At 41.5% G+C, this 21,194-nt stretch overlaps 1 protein-coding gene across 3 annotated transcripts in view; it reads left to right on the top strand.

Annotated features, from left to right (window-relative positions):
* SLC20A2 (solute carrier family 20 member 2) overlaps window positions 1-21,194 on the top strand; it is a 58,198-nt gene that overhangs the window by 15,738 nt on the left and 21,266 nt on the right. For 2 of the 3 annotated variants that reach the window (XM_031048516.2, XM_031048517.2), the window contains exons 2-6: window positions 10,247-10,797; window positions 15,494-15,634; window positions 16,867-16,952; window positions 18,995-19,091; window positions 20,937-21,053. In XM_031048516.2, the coding sequence (XP_030904376.1) occupies window positions 10,509-10,797; window positions 15,494-15,634; window positions 16,867-16,952; window positions 18,995-19,091; window positions 20,937-21,053 (730 nt within the window). In that variant the 5' untranslated portion in view covers window positions 10,247-10,508. Of the gene's footprint in view, window positions 1-4,302; window positions 4,412-10,246; window positions 10,798-15,493; window positions 15,635-16,866; window positions 16,953-18,994; window positions 19,092-20,936; window positions 21,054-21,194 lie in introns of those variants that run through there. The other variant, XM_005148620.4, reaches the window with a different exon arrangement.

Genomic DNA, 21,194 nt, shown 5'->3' with positions numbered 1-21,194 from the left:
AATTTGCATTGTTGACTTTTGGCAAGCACACTCTGGCTTGTTATCAAGGGGATCTTTGCATAAGCCTCTGAATTTGCAAAACGCGTATTTTTGGATCGCCACAGGAGTATTTCATGGGCAGTTTTTATGTTCTGTGTAAAGTCAGTGTGGATCCTTCAGTATAATGCTTCTTGAGTTGTCAGCAGTAGCCAGGGCTCTTTGAAATACTTTGCCCATGCTGATTGCTTTATTCAGATATGTGTCTGGGGAGGGGAAGTGATGGATTAAAATCAGTGAGGCTCACTTCAGCTGTACACCCGTTCCCTTGGGCTTAGTATGGATATAGTATGCCCAGTCTCTGGTGAATCAGCCTGAGTCCCTGGTGATATGAGTCCAGTTCCCGGCATTAACTGGATTAGTGCTTGAATCGGGACTGGTCAAAGCCTTGTGCCTTCAGAATGGGTTTTGTGCCTTTGAACTCCTCCTGGCTCAACTTGGCCTTGGGCTTGTGCTGTGGCAGGGGTTGGAGCCAGACTGGCTCTCCCAGGCCACACAACACCCACAGCCTGTGTCATGCTCTGTGCCAGCCTTGGCCTCTGGCAATTCCAGTTGTGGGTTCCTCCTTTTCATTTTCCCAGAGCTTGCTCACTTGATAGACGAGTGTGATCTCAAGCAGAGTCACGCTCTGTAACATGGCAGCTCTCCCTTCATGCCTGTGAAAGCACAGCCAGCTCGCCTCGACCATCGGCAGTGGAAATCTTCGAGCTGGGGTGGGACATCATCTTTGAGCGTGTGGGGACTTGCTGGAAAAAAAGTTTGGATGACTGTGACAGAGTTCAGAGCCACCAAGAGAGCTCACCCAAATGGTTTGCTCCCTCAGAGCAGAGGAGTTGCTCCATCCCTGAATGCAATTCAGGGATGTAATTTTAATGTTTACCACACTAAGACTTTCCAGAGTGTCCCTGAGATGCTTTTTCTTGCTGTGAAACATGGAAGCATGTCTCTTATCTCAGAGATTGTCCTTCTAGATAAGAGAATGTGTTGGAGCTTGCTACCCAAGATGCAAAAGCAGATGTGCTTTTGTTGGTTGGAGATGTCTTTTTCCAGCTTGAACTGCGTTTGTAGCTATCTGCTATCTGCAGAGCAGATACTCAGTTTTGTTGCTGTTCCTTAGGCACATTGGATTTACTGAAGCACCCAGAAATGGTGCTGTGTTTGATAGAGCTCTCTTAAATCTCCTTTTAGTCTCAACACCCAAGGGCTGATTTCCAGGTAATGATGGGCGTGTGGTGCCCTGCTTCATGTCCTCCATGGTGTAGACGTCATGAGGGCCTTCAAAACTAGAAAGAAAGGTATTACAAGAGCTGTATTTCTTCGAGATGCTATGTTATACCTGTGCGGTCATCTGCCACTGTTTTGATTCTTCTTATTAATTTTATTTACTTTGTAGATTGAGGGGAAATAAGTGTTCCCAGGCAGGGTCAGGGGCACAAATACTGATAAGGGAAACAAAACCTTCGTGGTTCCAGCTGCATATGGCTCCAAATCCTAGAGTACCAGCAGGTATGAGAAAGCCTGAAAGCTCCTGTTCCTGGTCAGTAACCTTATTTAAGTTGTCACAATATAACTACACCAACGTCCTGCAGCTTTCTGATGTATTTTATTCTATTTCTGTTTCTGACCAAGTGCAGTTTACAGCTATTTGGATTCCAATTCTGGCAGGTTTTTATGTTAGAAAATTAGACTCACTCCCCATTATTTTCTACTAAAAATGTATGTATTTTAGAATAAGCACAATCACTGAAATATGTAGCCTTCCCATCTGAATGGCAAAAAAAGGCCAGTAATATTTGATATAAAAGTTACATTAAGTTGCAAATTAACGTAGTTTTAGTGGTTACTGGTAAATGAGAACCTGGGGATCTTTCAGAAAATAGCTGATGCGGAAATGCAAACTGAAGGGGGTTAAAATTAGTTATTGAAATTGGCATGTTGTATTACATTATTTAAACCAGAATATAAATTTTCCTAGCATGGGTTTGTCGAATCAAGCAGCGATCTCTCAGTTGTGGATTTACCAGAATAAATTTCAATTTTAAAGAAATTAGGATATCTGATGGATGTTGTAATATATAATATTCATAATTTCTACACATATTTGATTTGATGGGAACCAAACTGGTGCTGCTGTTGCCAAAAGCCAATCCTCGTAATTTATTTTGTGGTCATATAAATTTTCCTTTGCCTGCTTCTTTAGTGGTATCCCAAATTGTAACTTTTTAATGGTCAACCTATCTTGGCTTGAACTTTCCCATGCCTGAGGTCCACAATGCTGATTTAGCAGAACAAAAACTTTGAAGATATTTCCTTTTCTCTGTGCTGTTTATTATATCCTTTTCTTTGCGTGTAGACCCAGCTCTGAAGCTTAGGTCAACAAGAAACCACCACTGTGGTCAGGCTGGCTCGTGGGAAGCAGCACTCAAATGATTCCAGTTTGTTGTTCTCCTGGATCCGAGATGATTCCCACTGGGCCGGCCGGCAACTTCTGGCTTTTGAAATCTGTGTAGATCACTCCCAAATAATGTGTCCTTTCAAGAGTCTTTTTACCTGCATCTGCAGGCTGGTGGTGATTACTCTAGGCCTTAGTGAATGGTCCTTTAAGGACAACTAGGGTGTCTTTAGCGCTTACTTGGGCAGCTTGGGTTTGAGCTTTTCCAAGGCAGACATCAACAACTTGTCAGCTATAAAGAGAACATGAAATAATATTTTGTGTTCTTTTTTTTTCTTTATAAAGTTAAATTAAGTGCTGCAAGAAAGTTTCTGTGTTTATTCACTTCCTCAAAATCTTGGAATCCAGACCTATAAATACAGGCTGACTTCATGTTTACAGCTATGATAGATTTCATTTGAATCGATTGACAATACTTGTGAACAAAAGAGGTATTAAGATGTATTTAGATCTTCAGGAAGAGATTATTCTTCTTCTTGTTAAAATACGTTACTTTTGTACATAAGGGAAAACCAGTGTTCACTTGTCTAGTGAAAAGGCTTTTTTAGAAAGCCTGTTTACCTGCTATTACAGAAACAAAAGACTTTGCAACCAGTCTTAAGAGATGCAGCTTTTCATGAAGTTAGCTATATTGTAAGCTTAATAGTAGGTGGGTATTTACCTTAAATGAAGAGTCAGCATTTCTTACAAAGAATCATGGCCTCATAATTCTTATTGGGGATTTTTAATGTCATTTCTGCATTGCAGATTTCTAGCTGGAGTTTTGCCTTAATTCTTTTTAGAAGATGATGTAGGCTTAATGATCCATGTGAGTTTTCTTAAGAAATGTAAACCACTTTTTGTATTTACTACATTATCCCTACGTATAATCTGCAGCTGAATTTAACCAATTTAGAAAACTTTTGCATCCTTGTTAAGAAATATCTTTTATTCAAACTTGAAAAAATAGGTGAGCTAAGAATTCTGTTTCCAAGTCTGTGTTTACAAATCTAAATCAATTATTTGGGTTTTCTCAAATGTTCAGGATGCAAAAAATTTACTGATTTAAGTTCATGTTGGAATTATAATTCCATGGCTTTCAATGACTCAGAATGGAGTAAAACCTAACAGTTAAATTTAAAGCATCTTTTATTAAAAGCCAGAAATGTGCCCAAATAAATTGGTGTCTGTCAGATTTCTAAACTAGTGACAATTTTGATTTACATTCCTTTTTGCTGAATAAAATGGCTTAATTGCGTTATATAGTATTAAAGCAAGTATTTTAAACAAAGCTAAGCCGTGTGCTTTTAGGCAAACATTATTTTTGCCTTGACATACATGCAAAAATGTTTCCCACTTAAAGGAAAGTGGTTGAAGGAATTTGGATTGGGTAATTTAGGTCGAACTGTTGAAAGTGAACTTGCTTGTTTAGGCATCGATCCAGTCAAAACTTGTGCACATCTTTAACTTTCTGCAGTCTGCGTAGCCTGTGAGACCTCTACTGACATGGATAAAGTAACAAGCATGCAACATCTTTCCTGAATCGGATGTACATACCCCTACCATCACATGCACTTGAGTTAAGTGTGCTTGCAAACAAGACCTGGGGCTCCTCAGAGATTACCTGGTGGCACCAAATTGCCCAGACAGTGATCAAAAATGAGATTTCCTTCCTCATTTATGCCTATGTTTGAGGGGGGGGTGGAAAAAAAAGGGAACGTTTTGTTGCTTTTAATGTGAGCTTCATTGGATTGGTTTGTCTCACTAGTGCAGTCGTGACGCAGTGTTGTGTTTTATCAGCGCCCACCCCCAGCAGAATTCTTTGCTTAAGAGGAGGCAGATTTTCACCTACTGAATAAGGCTCTGGACTCACACTGATGCTTCTCAGTGTTGTCTTGTGTGCTCTCCTGTGCCGGAGTGAATTTTATCCCTGGACTGCCTGGTGTAAGTTATAGCCCTCTTTCTACCCTCTGGAAGTTTGCATGTTCAGTGTGAGTGTGCTGAATGATAGGATGTCTATTTTAGACTTCAGCCTGTATTTACAATCGGGAGAGCAAGTCGCTGGAAGAACTTAGCTCCTCTTTCTTTTGAAACAACTTTTAAATCCTGGGTGAGTTTTAAAGATTTCTCTGAATGGCTTTGTTTTATAAAACATGTTTTCCATAACCATGAACACTTGTTTCCTCTGAAAGGATCTTAAAACTCTGTAGTGGTGAATCATAAAAAACACTTGCTTGTTAAAAAGGCTTTGTTCAGTCATTGAAGGGTCAAATTCTCTTCTAGTTAGAGAAGATTATATTTATCAGTAAATGCAGAAGGACCTGTTGGTACTTTACCCGTGTTACTTGTTTGTAGAACTGCTGTTTAAAGGACTGCTCTCTGTGGTTTTAGTGAATGTTTTCAGCAACAGAATCCTATGCTAAATATTTTATGTGCTTTTTGACCTTTCAGTGGTGAGAACAGAGGTTGATAGGGACTAAGAAAAAGAAGCATCCTCTGGAACTTTTGGGAGCTGGTGGTGACAGTCCCTCTCTGCAATGTTAAGTTGGATGGGAGTCCCTGGAAAGCTACCAACTTCAGACTTGTTTCCATATCAAGTAGTGGCATGAAGTATGCTTAAACACATTGTTAAAATAGGAACTGATTGATACAAAACCTGCTTCTGCAGATGTGGTAATTGAATTTTTTAAAGTAAGTCGAGGGTGTTTTTTGTGTACTGGAGCACTGAACTTGCATTGTGCTTGGCCTTGTGACAAGTCTTGTGCATGTAATTTAGAGCCATATAGGCAAGTTCTTAGTCTTGAACCACTTGAATTAATACCACCTTTCATATGAGTGTAGTATTACTGTTTTAAAGTAGATAATTTGTGATCCTTGTGGCCCAAGCATGAGTTGGAAATGATAAGGATTATTGATGTGACCGGTATTAGTAGTTTTGGTTATAAATCAGGCTTGGTTTCTATGCACCAATAGACTGGAATGCCAGATCTGGCATGAGTTTATATACACAGGTATGAAGCCTGACAGATCGGTTTTATATAAAGAACAACATACAGAAATTAGAAAGGGATGGAATAACCTGCTAGAAGCTGCTGTCTGGTAAACATTTTAGACAGGCTTTTCAGCCACTGGTAACTGGAAGTGAACCTGCCTGTCATTACAAATTCAATGCCACTGTCCATCATGTAGTGTCTGCTGTTCTCAACACTGCAGGGGAAAAGAAATTGTCCTCCCCTGTCTATCTTGTCATAATGCAGAGTGGAGGAGTTGTAAGAGTTACCTTGAGAAATGGTACACTAGCTGCTGTCTTTCAGTTTTTGCTCATACTTGGGCAACAACCAAACAGTTAAAATTGAGACCTGTGGAATCTCTCTCCTGTCCGGAGCAGGAGAAAGTTTTCAACTGCAGCACAGGGCAACTTCTGAGAACAGAACTGCATACAGCATGATTCACATATGGCATGAGCTGCATATGGGATCGTTTATATACCTTTCAATGTTCCATGAGTGCAGTAGGTTAGTCCCTTATTTTCTGTAAAGAGAAGTTTAAAGGACATTTATGGGGGCTCTGTTTCCTTCCTGTCAAACAGTTGGATTGCTGGTAGGTAATGCACTCTGCTTCCCTAGACTGTGAACTTCATCCGAGCTGTTAGATGTCTCTGTTAGATGGTTCTGCGTTCCCTTTAGCAGCAATCTGTTTGGCAAAAAAAAGGTAACAACTGACATCTTAATTTTTCAAATTTCATGTTATTTTTCACCTAGGCTTAGAACTCTATTGTGAATAGTTTTCTGAAGAGCTGTCTTAGTAAATGTCCGTATATAAACATGTCCTAAAATGATCTAGTGGTTACCAAGAGACCCTGACATTTTCCTGAGGATTCACTTGTCTTACTGCATGAATCAAGGTGCTTCCTTACCTAGGTTCTGTTTTCATTTCTCCCTTAGGGAAGCAATAGCACTTTGTGTTGACAGAGTTATAACAAGTTGTTAAGCTAGCAACAAAATAAAATCCAAGGGGGGTGTCTGGATCATCTGCCAGCAGGGTAGAGGGACGTGCTTAGCATTTCCAAAAATCAGATTTTTCTCACTGAAGTGCAAGTTCGGTAAATGTCTAAGTCCACTTTAGGAGTTAGAAGCTTCAACGCAGACCTCCCAAGTGTAATACACTAATTTTCAATCATAAGAGAACTGTATTAGCTAAAAATCTTGCCTTGACATAGAATTAGCTTCTTGCAGCTTGAAATTTCATCTCTACACATCTCCCTTTGCTCTAACAGCCACCAGAGAAGAATGCTTCAGCTTTAGGTCCTGCTGAATCTCCCTGGTGCTAACACAGTTCCTCTGCCCTGCTAATGGCCAAGGGTGAGTTTGCAGCACAGCCACTGCAGTGCAGGCTGTGCTGGTCCAGGAAGAGTTATCCAAAGCCTAAATAGGAAAATTAACTTTTCCATGCAGAGTCTGCTGCACTAGCATAGCACCCGACTGGAAGCCTTGGAGAGGTGGTATGGATCCCGCAGGTAAATGGGAGGATTTCCTAGTATTTGCCAGGTCAAGCTGAATTGCATTTGGCATGCATAGAGGCATGCTGATGAAATATAAATGGGCGCAGGAGAGAAACAGGCTAGTGACTTCCAGCTGTCATGCAGAAAGCAGATCTGCTATTCCCTGCTATACACGGGCTTTTTCCAGTTTCTTTTTTGTCCCAGTAACACGAAATACCACAGGCTCTTGGGTTAGATTAGGTGATGAGGGGCATAGCTCAGCATGTCTGAGCATGCCAGATATATTTTGGGCTCTAGAAAGAAGCATGGTAGGAGATTTAGTCTGTATTTAGTCACTGGCCTACTTTGCAGGATATTTTGCATTTCTGAAAACTTTCTCACCAGAGATGTGCCCCCTTTTTTTCGTTCCTTTCTCCTTTCCATTTCTGTCTTGAAACAGTGAACACCTCTTACAGTTATTTAAGGATGGATGTAGTAACAGCTGGCCATTCAAATGGTGCCTGCATGTTAACTTTTGAACGTGTGGTTACTCCCTTTCCTCTTTTCCTTTTGGTTTATATCTAGTTAAAGACAAGGCTTGGCCATCGCTATGCTCTGTCACTTGTGCAAATGCGGTAGAGGTCACGTTGAGCCTCCCAAATTTTGGAGGAAGCTCTATTTCGAACTGTCACCTTGCACAAAATGACAGGAGGGGTGACTTCTTACTTAAGACATCCTTTTCTCCCGAGGTCATATATCCCATTTCACGGGGAGGGAGATTATGTGGCTGCCTCTCTGAGCCCTTTGCCAAGAGCCCCATCAACAGACTTTGGGAGACTTCATGAGGAGTTTTAGGAGCACACGTACACACACTTGAAGTCTTAATTTCTTTGGGACCATCTGGAGTTCTCCTCCCCCTCCCAGGGAAGCTAATAAAGGCAACCTTGTGACTTAGTGGTTTATTTTGGAAGCTGCAGGAACTCGCTGTGGCCAGAGGAGCCAGATTTGGCAAACATTGTCCAATGAACTCTGTTGCGGTGGGGGAATGTCACAATCCCCCTGCTCTTCCTTATCCCAGATAATTGGGTCACCACAGTAAATTGGTAGGTTGGTTGATAAGTGGAGAAAAGACAGATCTCCATTGGGAATAAAGCTGTGCTTTCATCTTGTGTGTCTGAAGGAAACGGGTCTCATCTAATCACAGCGTCTGTGGATGCATGCATAGATCTCAGTCAACTTTGCCCATTTTCAGGAGAGGAAACTGGGGCACCACAGCTAACTTGGCAAAGGTACTGTGTAAATCCATGCAGAATGAAGAATTTAATCATTAATCTCCAGGATCAAGAAAGGACCGTGGTCCAGCACTTCATGTCCTAGCAAAAATCTCATATATATAATAGAAGTTTTTAGTGAATGAACTTAACAGTGTTTTGCATTCCTTTACAGGCAAACAAGTGCTAACTTTAATCGTTTTTTTCCAAATATTGTTAGACTTCTCTGTCTCTGTCAAGTCCTTTTTCACTCAATGGGCTAAGTGCTCATGAATTATAAAAAGGCAACAAGTCTTCAAACGTCAAAAATGCATTGGTGCTTTGTTTTCTCATGTTATCTCATAGTATAAAAATCCTTATACAAATGTTTTTAGTCGTTAAGACCTTCCGAGATGTTATTTTAGAGTGTAAGGCATTCAAGGATTGATGTCTGCTTCATGTCTGGAAAAGACTGGAGCAACAGTTGTTCAGCCAGTTTGGAGCCTGGAGAAGGAGAGAGGGACCTTTTTTTCTGCTGAATATGTGTATTTAGAGAAGGCATCAATCCTTGACATCAACTTAAGGGTTTTCTTGGAAACACTGATGTGTAGATATGTTGTTTTCCTGTTGATTGTTCTTAATGATTCAGCATCTTGGGAATATGTAAATATTGCCGTTATGTCAGAGGTCTCGGAGACCCTTCCTCCTTTCTACCATAGGACCTACATTGTATTGGGGTCATCTAAAGAAATTAAGCATGGTCTCTTGAAACTGTTGGTGTGGGTATATTATCTGAGACTGAAGTTACTGTGGAAAAACTTAGAGCAGGAGATGGGCTCAGGGCTTTTTGTCTGGTATCCCCTGATCTCTTGAAATGTTTCTTAATATGTGTGGAGTTGGCTGATGGATGCTTGCTGCTAAATGTTCGTTTAACCCCTTGCCACCTCCAGAATGCCACTTTTCTGTAGGCAGCCATCATGGATGGGAAAATGGGTTGCATGGGACATCTCCATGGCAGCTGCTAGCAGAAGAGAAGCAGGCCTCAGAAGAGACAGATGGTTTGAGCAAATTTCCTTCTAGCTTTTGACCATCTTGATATCAGTATGGGCCCTATACTCTGCTTTGCAGTCTTTTGGATGGTAATGGGTTTATTTTTGAAGTCACTTTCTGTCCATTTTTTTTGGTGTGAAAGAGCTCAGTCCTTTTTCAGCTTAGACTAATTAATAGCTAAATGTAATTCAAAAGACAATCATAAACTATTAAAAGAAATACTATGTCTATAATGATGGGTTGAATATAGTAACTATCAGCAATTTGTCTTTCCTATAGTTAGTTACCAGAGAGCTTGACTTCTTAGTTTAAATCTGTAGGAATGTATGAAAATATTGTGACTACTGTGTTGTCCCAGTGAGAATCTGTAAGAAAATTGTATTCTTACTGCATGGGATGTGATAACAGTAATAGATGAATATTAATGCCCTTCAGAGTATTTTCAGTAGCGTTCCCTAGACAGACATATAGATTAAGTCACTGTTCAAAGCAGGGCATCTGTGGCTGCAGTTGATAAAATGCTGAGAGCTCTGCTGAGGCTGGTGAAGCTAGGTGATAGACATCAACTGGGAGTCAGGCTGGATGGTATGGTCTATATGTTCTACATATCTTATCCTCACTGGGTGCAAAGAGCCAAGAAGGATCCTCCTTCTAGGAAGGGGGCTTATCACACTGTTAGGTAAACTCAACAAAAACAAAATGCTCAACCTTTCTAAATCCTTTTAAATTGCTCAAAAGATTTTCTAGCTCAGTGATACTGCAAGAAACATATTGCTTTGGAGGTGACCTAATTTTAACCTCTTCTGAGTTGCTTTATGATTAGAACAGTCACATGCTGAGGTAGGACCCCATTAGGGGGTTTAATTCATCTGTTTACTTCTGAAAACACACACTGTTACAGGCTCTGCTGAGAATTCCCCTCTTTTCTTTCTTTCTTTTATTTCTTTTTTAATTTTCCTTAATTTTCTTTTTTCTTTTTTTATTTTTTTTCTGTTGCAGGACAGAGCATCGCAGTTGTACCAGTTTGGGAGCAAAATATGGAATGTGTTTCACTGCTGACCGACGGCAGCCAAATGAACAGTATTTATAGTAGTTTGAAAATCAGCAGTTAGCAGTTTCTTCACATTCTAACACTACCCAGCACTTTCCAGAGAGAACTCATTGTTTACGAGAAATCTGCTTTCCAAATCCGTGTCGGTGCCCTCCAGCCTTGACTATTAACTATTTGCAAAGGGGAAGCTAATCTACAGTTTGGGGAAAAATGGCGATGGATGAGTGCCTGTGGATGGTCATTGTGGGGTTTATCATTGCTTTTATTTTAGCCTTTTCGGTCGGTGCAAATGATGTTGCCAATTCTTTTGGAACGGCTGTGGGCTCTGGTGTCGTTACTTTACGCCAGGCTTGCATTTTGGCTTCGGTTTTTGAAACCACTGGTTCAGTATTACTGGGAGCAAAAGTAGGAGAAACAATTCGGAAAGGTATCATAGATGTTAACCTGTACAACAACACCGTCCCAAGGCTGATGGCAGGAGAAGTGAGTGCAATGGTTGGTAAGTAATGCTTTCCAATTACAAGTAATGTTCACTGTATGTTTGTCATTCTGTTTGTTCGTTGTGAATATTGTTAATTGAGTCTTCCCGTCTTCCCATCTTCTGGACTTGCATGTCTGGTTTTGTGTGTGTGCAAGGGCCTGTATTCCTTTTGTAGTCTCCTGTGTTTTTTAAATGCTCCTAATAATCTAGATTTTTCAATGGTTCAGCAATTTAACAAATAGAAGAAAAAAATGTTTAACATAATGGGTCATACATATGTATTCCTAGGGTACTGGAAAAGATAATTTGGAGATTTTTATGATAGTAAATGGAAAATATGTAAGCATAGCTTTTGTGACCGTATAGAAGATCCTACACAAACAGCAGTTTGCAATGAGTAAGGACAAGCAGGAATTGCCTAAATAGTCTTTTTAAAATGACATAAAATCCAAACATATTTCGTTAAACTGATTGTCCAGCTGAGTGATTGCAATTAATCATACTCTTCACCCTTGCCGTTGGCAAAGCTAAACGATCAGTAAAGATAGATGATCACGCATTTAAGGTCGTTTTAGTTTTCCTGGCTTAAACCAACAGCAGTTCAGCATACCTTAAAGTCTGCTCCGAGGTGCTTTTGTTTGCAGTTAAATTAATCTCCGTTTGGAACAAATAGCATATTCTGAGGTAAGTAACATTAAGCCACGGTATTTACTCTTTGTTTATATGCAAGAGGCTTTGTGAGCTTTTGGAGAGCTCCCTCAAGGATCAATACCAAACCTGCTTTTAAAGGGCAGGAGGCAGCAGGAAGGAAACCCTTTCACTGTAGGAGAAGCAGCCCAGGCAAGGGGCCAGCCTGGCTGTCCGACCACCAGTTCTTCAGCCTGGCAGATCCGTGGCATCCCTTGACAGGGCAATGCGATTTATATGAGTATCACAGCTTCCTGTATTTTAAACCCCAAAGGTTTTCTTCCTTAAACATCCTTAAATCTAACTTACATATTATTTCACCTACCTCCTCTAACCTCCCACAGATTTCAGGCAGGACTTACACTGAGATGGGTGAATCTGTGCAGAGGTCTACTGCATGTGGTTAATTTCCCATTTCTTTAGGGAAGTGGAAAAGTTTCGCTTTTTTACTATTTTGATGGATCAAGATGAACGTTGAGGACCAGCTTCTGGACTTGTCTGAGGTGGCTTTGTGTGCTGGAGGTGGTTCCCTTGGGCTTTCGTTGCTCCTGGGCCTCCTGAAGGTTGGCCACCTTCCCTTTGGCCCAAGGGGAAGAAGGGATGGTTAGCAAGGAATTACTGCTGGGACCACAGCCACTTCCCCAGATGGTCCCTCTGTGAGGCTGCCAACTTAAACCACATCAAATGCTTTTGGGCACCCCCTATCAGTTCTTCTTTCCCAATGTGTTGCAAGGTCAGCTGCAGATTTCTGCTCTTTACCTCGAGTTCTAGAGTGGTTTCTTAGTACCACTCCACTTTATTTAGCTCTCTGCTTCCTGAGGTAGCTCCATCATTTCCCATGGACATGTACCCGGGAGCTGCTTACACCATCTGAAATGTAAGTGATCTGCACCTTCTGACCTTCACATTCTTGATGCTGACGGTCCCTACTTAAGGAAGGGTCCTTTTCTTTTTCTGTATCTATTTCTGGCATCCTGATCCTGACCGGTCAAAGTCTGAAGTTTCAGCTGCCCCCTGTGGAGGCAACTGGCCAGAAGCTCAAAGAAAACAACTTATTTGCATGCGTATTTACATAAGCCTGTGTGAACTTCATGACCAGTTGCATTCCCTTCCTCCAGTAAGGGCATTAAGAAGAAATTCCACATTTTAAATCTCAAAATTAATCACAAGTTATAAACTGCAGATTTCAACTTTTCTCCCCTCAAATCCATCTCCAGCTTTTTGCTGGGTGGATGATGCTGGTTTTCCTGTATTTTCTCTGGGCCTTCCTGGATGTTTGCTTTTCATCTTTCTGGTTTTGCTCTGCATTTCCCCCTCACCCCACCACCCTGCTCCATTCTCTCATGCCTTACGAGCATGTTTTTGCAAATGGATTTAGCTTCTGAATTTCAATGAGGCTTAAATGAGTCAACAGTCTGGGAGAGACCAAAAGTCGCTGTATGCTCTTTCCAGATGTTAGTGGAAGATCCTTTGATGCTTGCAGCAAACAGCAGATGGTGATTTTCAGGGCAACCTTTTCTCCTAAGAGAAAAGGAAGCAGGGAGTGATGGGATTAAAACGTTTAAATATAACATTTCTTAATAACTCACAGTGTATTAAAATGTTGTTTGTTAGGCAGTTGGGAAGCTAGGGACTGTCACTCGTGGGAGTGAGTTGTAGTACTTCCCTCACATTAACTAATTGTCAGGTTATCGTCAGGAAGTGCCCAAGTGTTGTTCTAGTGGTCCTGGTGGGAGCTGAAGTCAGCAGCTAGTGCAGCCGAGGAGGTGCCACCAACAGAGAGGAGATTGCTGCTGGGATTAGCAAAGCACCATCCCAGTCTTGCAGGTGGTGTGGTACCCAACTGGGGCTCTTGGCTGCCACTCAGCACCATATCCTTAAGAGTGGATGCAATGCCTTCAGCATCAGGGCAGTGTGACATGCACCCTGAGCTGAAAGCTGGCATTGGCAACTCTTGGTCAGGGCAGTCCGCAGCCAACCCTCTTTCTTTAGGGATAGCAGTTGGGAGGAAAGGGTGTGTTGCCATGGTGTCAGCAAGCATGAAGAGTCTGAGTCTGGGACTCTGTGACAGGTCTGGTGACCCCTTCCTAGGTTAGTTTTGCAAAGATAAAAATTGGGAACGTACGCTTCATGTTACAGAGAAGTTAAAGCTGTGGTGTAGGTAGTTAAGGCATTGCAAGCCCCAGAGGAAAGTCCCACTCGACCTGATCTCAATTTGTTTCCATTCCTTGTTGTGCTTCCTTTAACTTCTTTAGACCACACATTGTCCTTCACAGACTATCCATCAGTCCTCCATCACTTTCCCTGTTGGTTTCCTGTTTGTTTTCAAGGTGAAGTTGATTAAATAAGAGCTAGTGTTATTGTCCTTCTATTCTCCTCTCCCCAAAACCAACAACCCAGCCCTCACTACACATTTGCAGTGCAGCTGCTTGGTTGTATTTTCCTTACTTTTCAGGCTATTTTGTAGTTACATATCTGTGACTGGCTGATCTGTTTATTTGACTCTTCACAGATGTTACCATCTGTTTTCTCTGTTACCTCACTTCCACTTGCTGGTTCTCTAAGTTCATGTCAAAGGTTTAAAAGTGTATTTATTTTTATTTTAGTACAGGGGAAGAGAAGCCAAAGAATTAAAGAGCAGGTGTCCTTGTTTGATCTAGACTCTCCAATAGCAGTAGCAGTACCAGTTGTTTTGGGATAGTACTCCGGGAGAGATCAGTTTTACAAACTGGTTGACTTCCAAATGTGGCCACATGTGATGCCAGCAAATTACCATTTGCAGGTGGCTCCATTTCAAGACCTTCAAACTATTCTCTCCTGTTTTAACTGAGGACAGAGGCTGAGATCTTGAGTAATGGCATATGTGCAGTGACCTTGCTTCACCACCTGTGTCTGCTGCACATCTGTTTAGATAGGTGGCACAAGCCAGAAAACACAGGATCTCTTGTGGCAGTTTGACTGTTGCTGTTGAGGTCTCTTTACACAGGAAGATGTGGTCTTAAGGCCATGAAGTCTTAAGATGAAGAAGAGTTCTTTTTAAGATTCTCTGATATTAGGCGAGATCCACAGAGAGCTTGTGTCACTGCCAAAATGGTTTTGGTGTCCTGAGATTAGTGCCACTGCAAGAGGAGCAGGGAACCTAAGTCCTTGCAATGTGGAAATGAATCAGAGCATGGAGTTATGTGCTCAAGGGTTTGGTGGCTAGCTGTGGTCTCATTTAACTACTGAAAGTTGGGACTGAAAACAAATGCAAGGCATCCCCTCTGGTGCTTGGAGTCTTTTTTCCCTGCACTCTTGGCAAACATCCTTCCTTGGGACGACTCTTGGGACACCAGACATCACATTTACTGTACAGGCTGCTAGCCATCATCCCTTAGTTAGTTTGGGGATCTTATTTCCTTATGCCAAGGGTATCTTTGGTTATGCCATGACTGAGATAAGCCTTTTCTGCAGTTCTGAGTTTCTCCAATGCCACAGTGAGCTGTAAATGAAGGCAGTGAGAGTCCTTATTCCCTCCTCAGGTCACTTTTCCTAAATAGCTTGTCACTGAGAAGAGGCATAAGAACTTGACCCCAAATCTGAGCCTTTGTCTGGTAGCATCTGAGTTCAGGAGCATGCATAATTCATTAGTGCAATGGTGGATGCCTCCTCACTTGGAGGCTTCCAGGTCCAGCCAAGAATGAGTTTTCTAAGCTTGATGCAGACTAAGAGCAGTTTGTGTATTTAATCTGACAGGCTGCAAATACTGAAAGCCTTGAAAAATAAAAAAGCAGGACTGTTGTGCAGTGCAAATAGCTGTTAGTAATAAAAAGTCATAAGTAAGATGCAGCATTCAAAGCTGCTATTAAACTGTCTTAGTATCTGCTTTTAGAGACAGAACAGGAACAAAACTCTCTTTAGATCTCTGTTGTGCATGTGGAGTGTAGGCAGTGCTCGTAAAAGAATGTGGGTATGTGGCAAAGAATCTTCTGTATGAGGTTACTGTTGCTGTTATTGTTTGTACCATATGCTTGGGGTTTTTTCCTAGGTTCTGCTGTTTGGCAGCTGATTGCATCGTTCTTGAAACTCCCGATATCGGGGACCCATTGCATCGTAGGTGCTACGATTGGATTTTCTCTGGTGGCAATTGGCACGCAGGGAGTCCAGTGGATGCAGCTTGTAAAGATTGGTAAGTCCTGTTTCCTTTTATGTGTGAGGCTCTGTGAAATAGCGTGCACTGCCTGCAAAAAATATTCCCTGAAATCTGCTTTGTGCTGATAGCCCTCCCTCCTGAAATGATTTTCCACCCCAATCCGGACATTCAAAGGATGCACTGGTACTGTGCTCATAAAGGGCTGCTGTGTGTCTCCAGCGGAGAAGGGGGTAAAACAAGCTGCACTGCCCCAGTGTAAGCTGGAGACACATTGTTCCTCAGAGCCATGCTTCAAGGTGACATTCCTCCTCTTCTAATTCTTTCTGTGGCAGTTCATACCACCCCATTCTTGCTCTCGACAATGCTAGCCATCATGTGAATACCCACAGTCATGTTTCTCCACCCACCAGCTTCAGGGAGGCAAAAGCTGGGCATACACAACATGTTTAACTCACAGCCTCCCATTGGCAGGATCAGCACGGCCAAGCAGGGATGCGAAGGAGTTTTCATTATTGTTTTGGAAGCCTTGTAACTCAAGTCACGGCCTAAAGCCTGTGTTAAACACTGGGTTTGATGCTGAAGACATGGAAATACAACTGAGTTTTAGAGAAGTTGGAGCAATGCTTGTTTTCTTAATTCTGTTGAAAGTAGAAGGGAGTTTGCAATGACAGCAGAATCAATGTTAACCACGCTGCAAACAGTAAATCACTCTGGATGGGATTTCCAGAGCTCTGCCCTAATCCAGTTTTATTGAAATCAGTGGGAGTTTTACCACCTACTTCAGTTAAATCAGTTCTGGACACTTGCAAATCTGGCCTGCAGAAAATGTACGTGTGTTATTCATTACAGTTGATAGTGCCATGGCATTTTGGAAATGGAGGCTTTTACCCTGCAAGCAGCATGGCATCCTAATAGATGCAGTTGCTTTCCACTTGCTTGCAACATTTGTGATCATGGTGATTAGGAAATTACAGGGCTTTTTTGGTCCCCTTTGCATCAAGCTAAAAGACACTTTCCTGATGGATTTGATTACTAAACTTGCAAAATTATCAGGAAATGCTTTGGCCAGTGTATCTAATAGTGCCTAGTATTTGATTTTCGTGAGTGTCAGTGGACACTGAGTTGTGCCAGTTCTAACTAAGCATACAAAACATTCATTCCAGTTATATAAGAACTGTTTTAAATTTATGGCTCATCAACTGCTTACTTAACTATTATGCAAGAATGCTGTTTATTTCTTGTTTCATTCTTTCTCTTCTTCTACATAGTTGCCTCATGGTTTATTTCCCCACTGTTATCTGGCTTGATGTCTGGAGTCCTCTTCGTGCTGATTAGATTCTTCATTTTAAACAAGGTAAAGAAATCTCACCGTTATAATGAGTGCTCGGTATGAAGGCTGTGCTCTAGATTCCCATTTGAGTGCTGGCATTTCCAGCGCTGGAAGTTTGCAGCTTGGGGTTTTTTTATAGCCATTGGAACTGTACTGCTCTTAGCAGTGCTAAAAGCTCAGCATAAGTAATGTGGCAAGTATTTAAGGCTTAGAAGGTGCCATGTAATAGTTAATACTGTGTATTCTGTTTGATTAAAGTATGGTACATTGAAATTGCATCTGTATTAGTATAAACTTGTTGGCGTTGACTCAGCCTCATGATGGTCATTCTGACTATTATTTAAACAGAACAGCCATCCTTTGAGATACCCAAATCGGTTTTTCCTAGTTGTGGAATTTAAAGCTTTGGTTTTCTAACACATCAGACAGTAGAAGGTGGGCATCTGCATATTTCCTAGATTCTCAAGAACCCTGAATCGATGGGTTTTAGTGACCTCAGTGAAAAGTGGCAGCTTTGAAATAACATCAGTATATGTATCCTTAGTGCAGAAGAGGATTTACCTGCCACCCAGCATGAACTGGAAACCAGAACACTTATCTGCTCTTTCCATTCCTCTTGTACCATTCAACTTGCTAAAGTGGGGAGTGCAGTGCATGACAGTGACCTAAAATAAGGGACACTATATTAGCAGTTATACAGGGAACTTAAATAGATGAGGGATTAATTCTTTTGCTATAAATAGCATCACCTGTAACCTCAGATTCATCACTCTTTATTTTTGATGTAAATAAATGTCAGTGATGAAAGCAGATGATAAATTTGATCAGGTTCATCTCTGAATGTAAAATTCCTCAAGTTGCATAAAGGATGAGAAGTTCCTTTTTTGCATTCAAAACCTAATAACTTGAGAAATTAGTCATCAAAATCACAAGAGCTCTTGTATAAAAGCAACATATTTAAGCATTCAAGAGGCAGAAAGTGTTCAAGCTAAGGAAATTGTCTTCTGACTGCCATCTGTGCCATTCACAAAGTAGTAAGCTCTGTAGAGCCTCTGGCATAAGCTGGTAGTGACTTGTGTTGTATGTGTGCATAAAAAAACAGCAACCTTTTAGCTTGTGAGCCCATGGCCTGGTGTAGGGGTTCATGCCCTTCTTGAGGGTGTCTGTGAATAGCAGCTGGGCTTGTGGATACAGCCAGTGCTGCATCATGCTTCAGGATCAAGGCATAGTGCAGGGTGGCTGCAGCCATCTCTTGGCTCCCTTTACTAGCTCGTGGCAGCAAGAAACAAAACCTCATCCGCCAGCCCTTAGCTTTGCCAGGCTCTTTGCAAACACACGGAGCAACTCAAAAGGCCAAAGCAGTCTCCTCACAAAGGCTTTTTTAACATGGCTCGCACGGTGCATTTCCGCTGTGCCGTCAGCTGAGCCTTTCCTTGTGAGCACCAAGGGCACAAGACTTCAGCAGGCAGTAGGCACTAGGCACAGCAGTGTACTAAACATTGGATGCTCACTTTATGTATGCTGCCTGTTCAGTACGGCCAGACAACATTTTGGAGATCTCTGTTAGCTGGTGGAAGGTGTCAGATTGTCTCAGTTGAAACTGAGAGGTTAGGAATAAGTTCTTGTGATGGGTGCGTTGCACGGAGGCTTGTAGCCAAGCCCAAAAATATTAAAGCCCCATCCTGCTGGGCACCGTTCAGTCATGTCGAGTGAAAGGGACTCCTCACCTTGGAGACAAGATAGGTAAGCAAACACTCTCAGAAAGAAACCTGCTCCCAGATCATCCCGCAGGTCTGCAGCTGACCTGATAGTACAACCTGTCTTCCTGGTCTCCATTAGCAGTGTCAAGCCAGAACACTAGTACTTGCCAGGACCAGCGATGTGGATTTGGGTGTAACCATACAGATCACCATCCTTTCCTCACCATCCACCCAAGAGCTCCACCTAACTGGCACTGACTCAAAAGCACGTGTTTTCCTCATGCTGGTTCATGCTGATGTTAATCTGGTGGAAAAGCCTGCTAATATTTCCTTTTTTTTTTTCCTCTCTCCACAATTTCTGTGCAGGAAGACCCTGTGCCCAATGGTCTCCGTGCACTTCCAGTGTTTTATGCTGCTACCATAGCTATTAATGTGTTTTCCATCATGTACACGGGGGCACCAGGTGAGTGAGCCATCCACGGGAGGGAGGCTTCCCACAGTGTCTAATGATGCTCTGCCAGTGTGCTGTCAGGTAGCTGTTGACGTTGTATGGTTATCTCCTATGTCAGGAGTTAACAAAGGCAAAAGTAAATCATACACCTTCCCACATGCTTCTGCTTGTGCCTCTATTTTTGTGACTCCCTCCTGATCGCTCCAGTTAGTGGGGGAGAGCAGAGCTACAAAAGATAATCCCTCTTTAGAGGAAGAGAAATACTGAGCTGCCAGTTTCAGCTTCATGAATCTGAGCACACTGAAATCAGCAGAGTCACTGTTCTGGCAGATACACCGCAGAGCTCATTAATTAAAGTTACTTCTTTATATCCCTTAAATGATAAGAAGCCACAAGTCTGTTTCTGCACTAAATGCACTCTTTTTCTTGGCTGCTGTGTTTTCATTGCAACTTAGTAGAAAGAAATGATATGTGTCATTTTCAGGACTTATTTTGTATATTATTTTGTGTGCATTTATATGTTTGTGTTTATTTATAGTTGTGTTCAGTTATGCTTCTGTTTATATTTGAACTTTGTATGTTTATATTTACACATTTATGTTTATATATTTGTATTTACATGTTTATATTTAACATTACTTAAGCAGGTTACATTTAAACATGCATTTGCAGCAAAAGAGGTCAGAAAAAGAGGATCAATGATCTTGACTACTTTATTGAAGACTCTGGTCATTAGACGTTATCTTTAGATCGGATTATTGTGGAGGAGACACCTGAACATGTCCCTGAATTAAAGAAAGCAGCCTTAGAAAGTGACCTTTTCTGAATAGAAATTTGTTTTCTCTAAAACTTGATGCACAAGATGCACTCAATAAATGCAGTCAGTACTCCACAGTGTTACTGAAATGCATAAAAAGCTTGAGAAGTTCCCAATTTGAGGGTAACATAACTATTCCCTTTTCTTAAGTCTTATTGGCTACGTATCCAAGATGTCTCACAGTAAATCAGCTGTATAACCAACATTTCCTCATCAGTTGTACTGCAGAAGTAGGTCAGGCACTCTGCAATGACTCATTAAGCAAAATAAATGAAATAAGAATCTTAATGTCCCTTCTGTTTCAGCTTAGCAGTCTCTGAAGTGTGTGAATAAAAAGGTGGGACTCTGTTTTTGATACTTGGGAAATACATATTTACTCTCCAAGGCCTCTGTCATGGCAACATTCACTTACAAGGATGAATTAATCACGTAGATTTCAAGACAAGCATGCATATGTGGGTTTGAAAGATCATAGTCTAAGCTCTTTCTTCATTAAGGGTCTGATCATTCAATTGAACAAGTGCAAGGGACTTTATGGGGGGGGATACTTAAAGTTACTGGCATGATTGCGCATTGCAGGACTGAAACCTGAGCTCTCAAATGCTACATTTAGCTATTATCATAAGCAAATCTAAATGGCTTAGATTAAGGAAGCATCAGGCTTTATTAACCAGAGCAAAGGTCAGGTAAATACTTACCTTAATGGGCAACATGGTCTAACATGCATTAGTGAGTAAAATCACCGCAGGCTTGTTTTAACAGCCCTGATGTGGGAGTTTTTTCCCCTGCCTCCTTTGGAAATAAGGGCACAGTGAGGTAACAGAATTGGAAGACTAAGCCTGTAAATGTTTGTGATGTCAATTAGAGCTTTAAAGACTGCACTAACTGATATATATGTTAAAAATGATTAGTTCATTCATTTTGGTTTTGAATACATTGTGAACACAGGGTTTTCTGCAACAGACTGGTCTTCCGCTGCCTGACATAATTAAGTCATGTTAATTTATGGTTGCTTGCGTTTTATTTCTTTGTCTTCGCAGTACTGGGACTGATATTGCCGATGTGGGCCATTGCTCTAATATCAGTTGGTGTATCCTTAGTATTTGCTGTCTTAGTCTGGATTTTTGTGTGCCCCTGGATGAAGAGAAAAATAGAAAGTAAGTAATTGCTTCATGAAATGCGGGTGATGTAAAACCATGAGAAGTTTCATTGCAGAGCTGAAGTGCCCTTGAGAGGTCACCTAAGTCTGGTCCCCACCCACAAGCAGAATGTGCTTAAACTATTCCTCATGTATTTGT

This window comes from Melopsittacus undulatus, chromosome 7, assembly GCF_012275295.1.
Source record: "Melopsittacus undulatus isolate bMelUnd1 chromosome 7, bMelUnd1.mat.Z, whole genome shotgun sequence".
Classification (NCBI taxonomy): Eukaryota; Metazoa; Chordata; class Aves; order Psittaciformes; family Psittaculidae; genus Melopsittacus; species Melopsittacus undulatus.
Note: the sequence above shows the minus strand (reverse complement) of the source record. Positions and strands in the feature narration are given on the sequence as shown.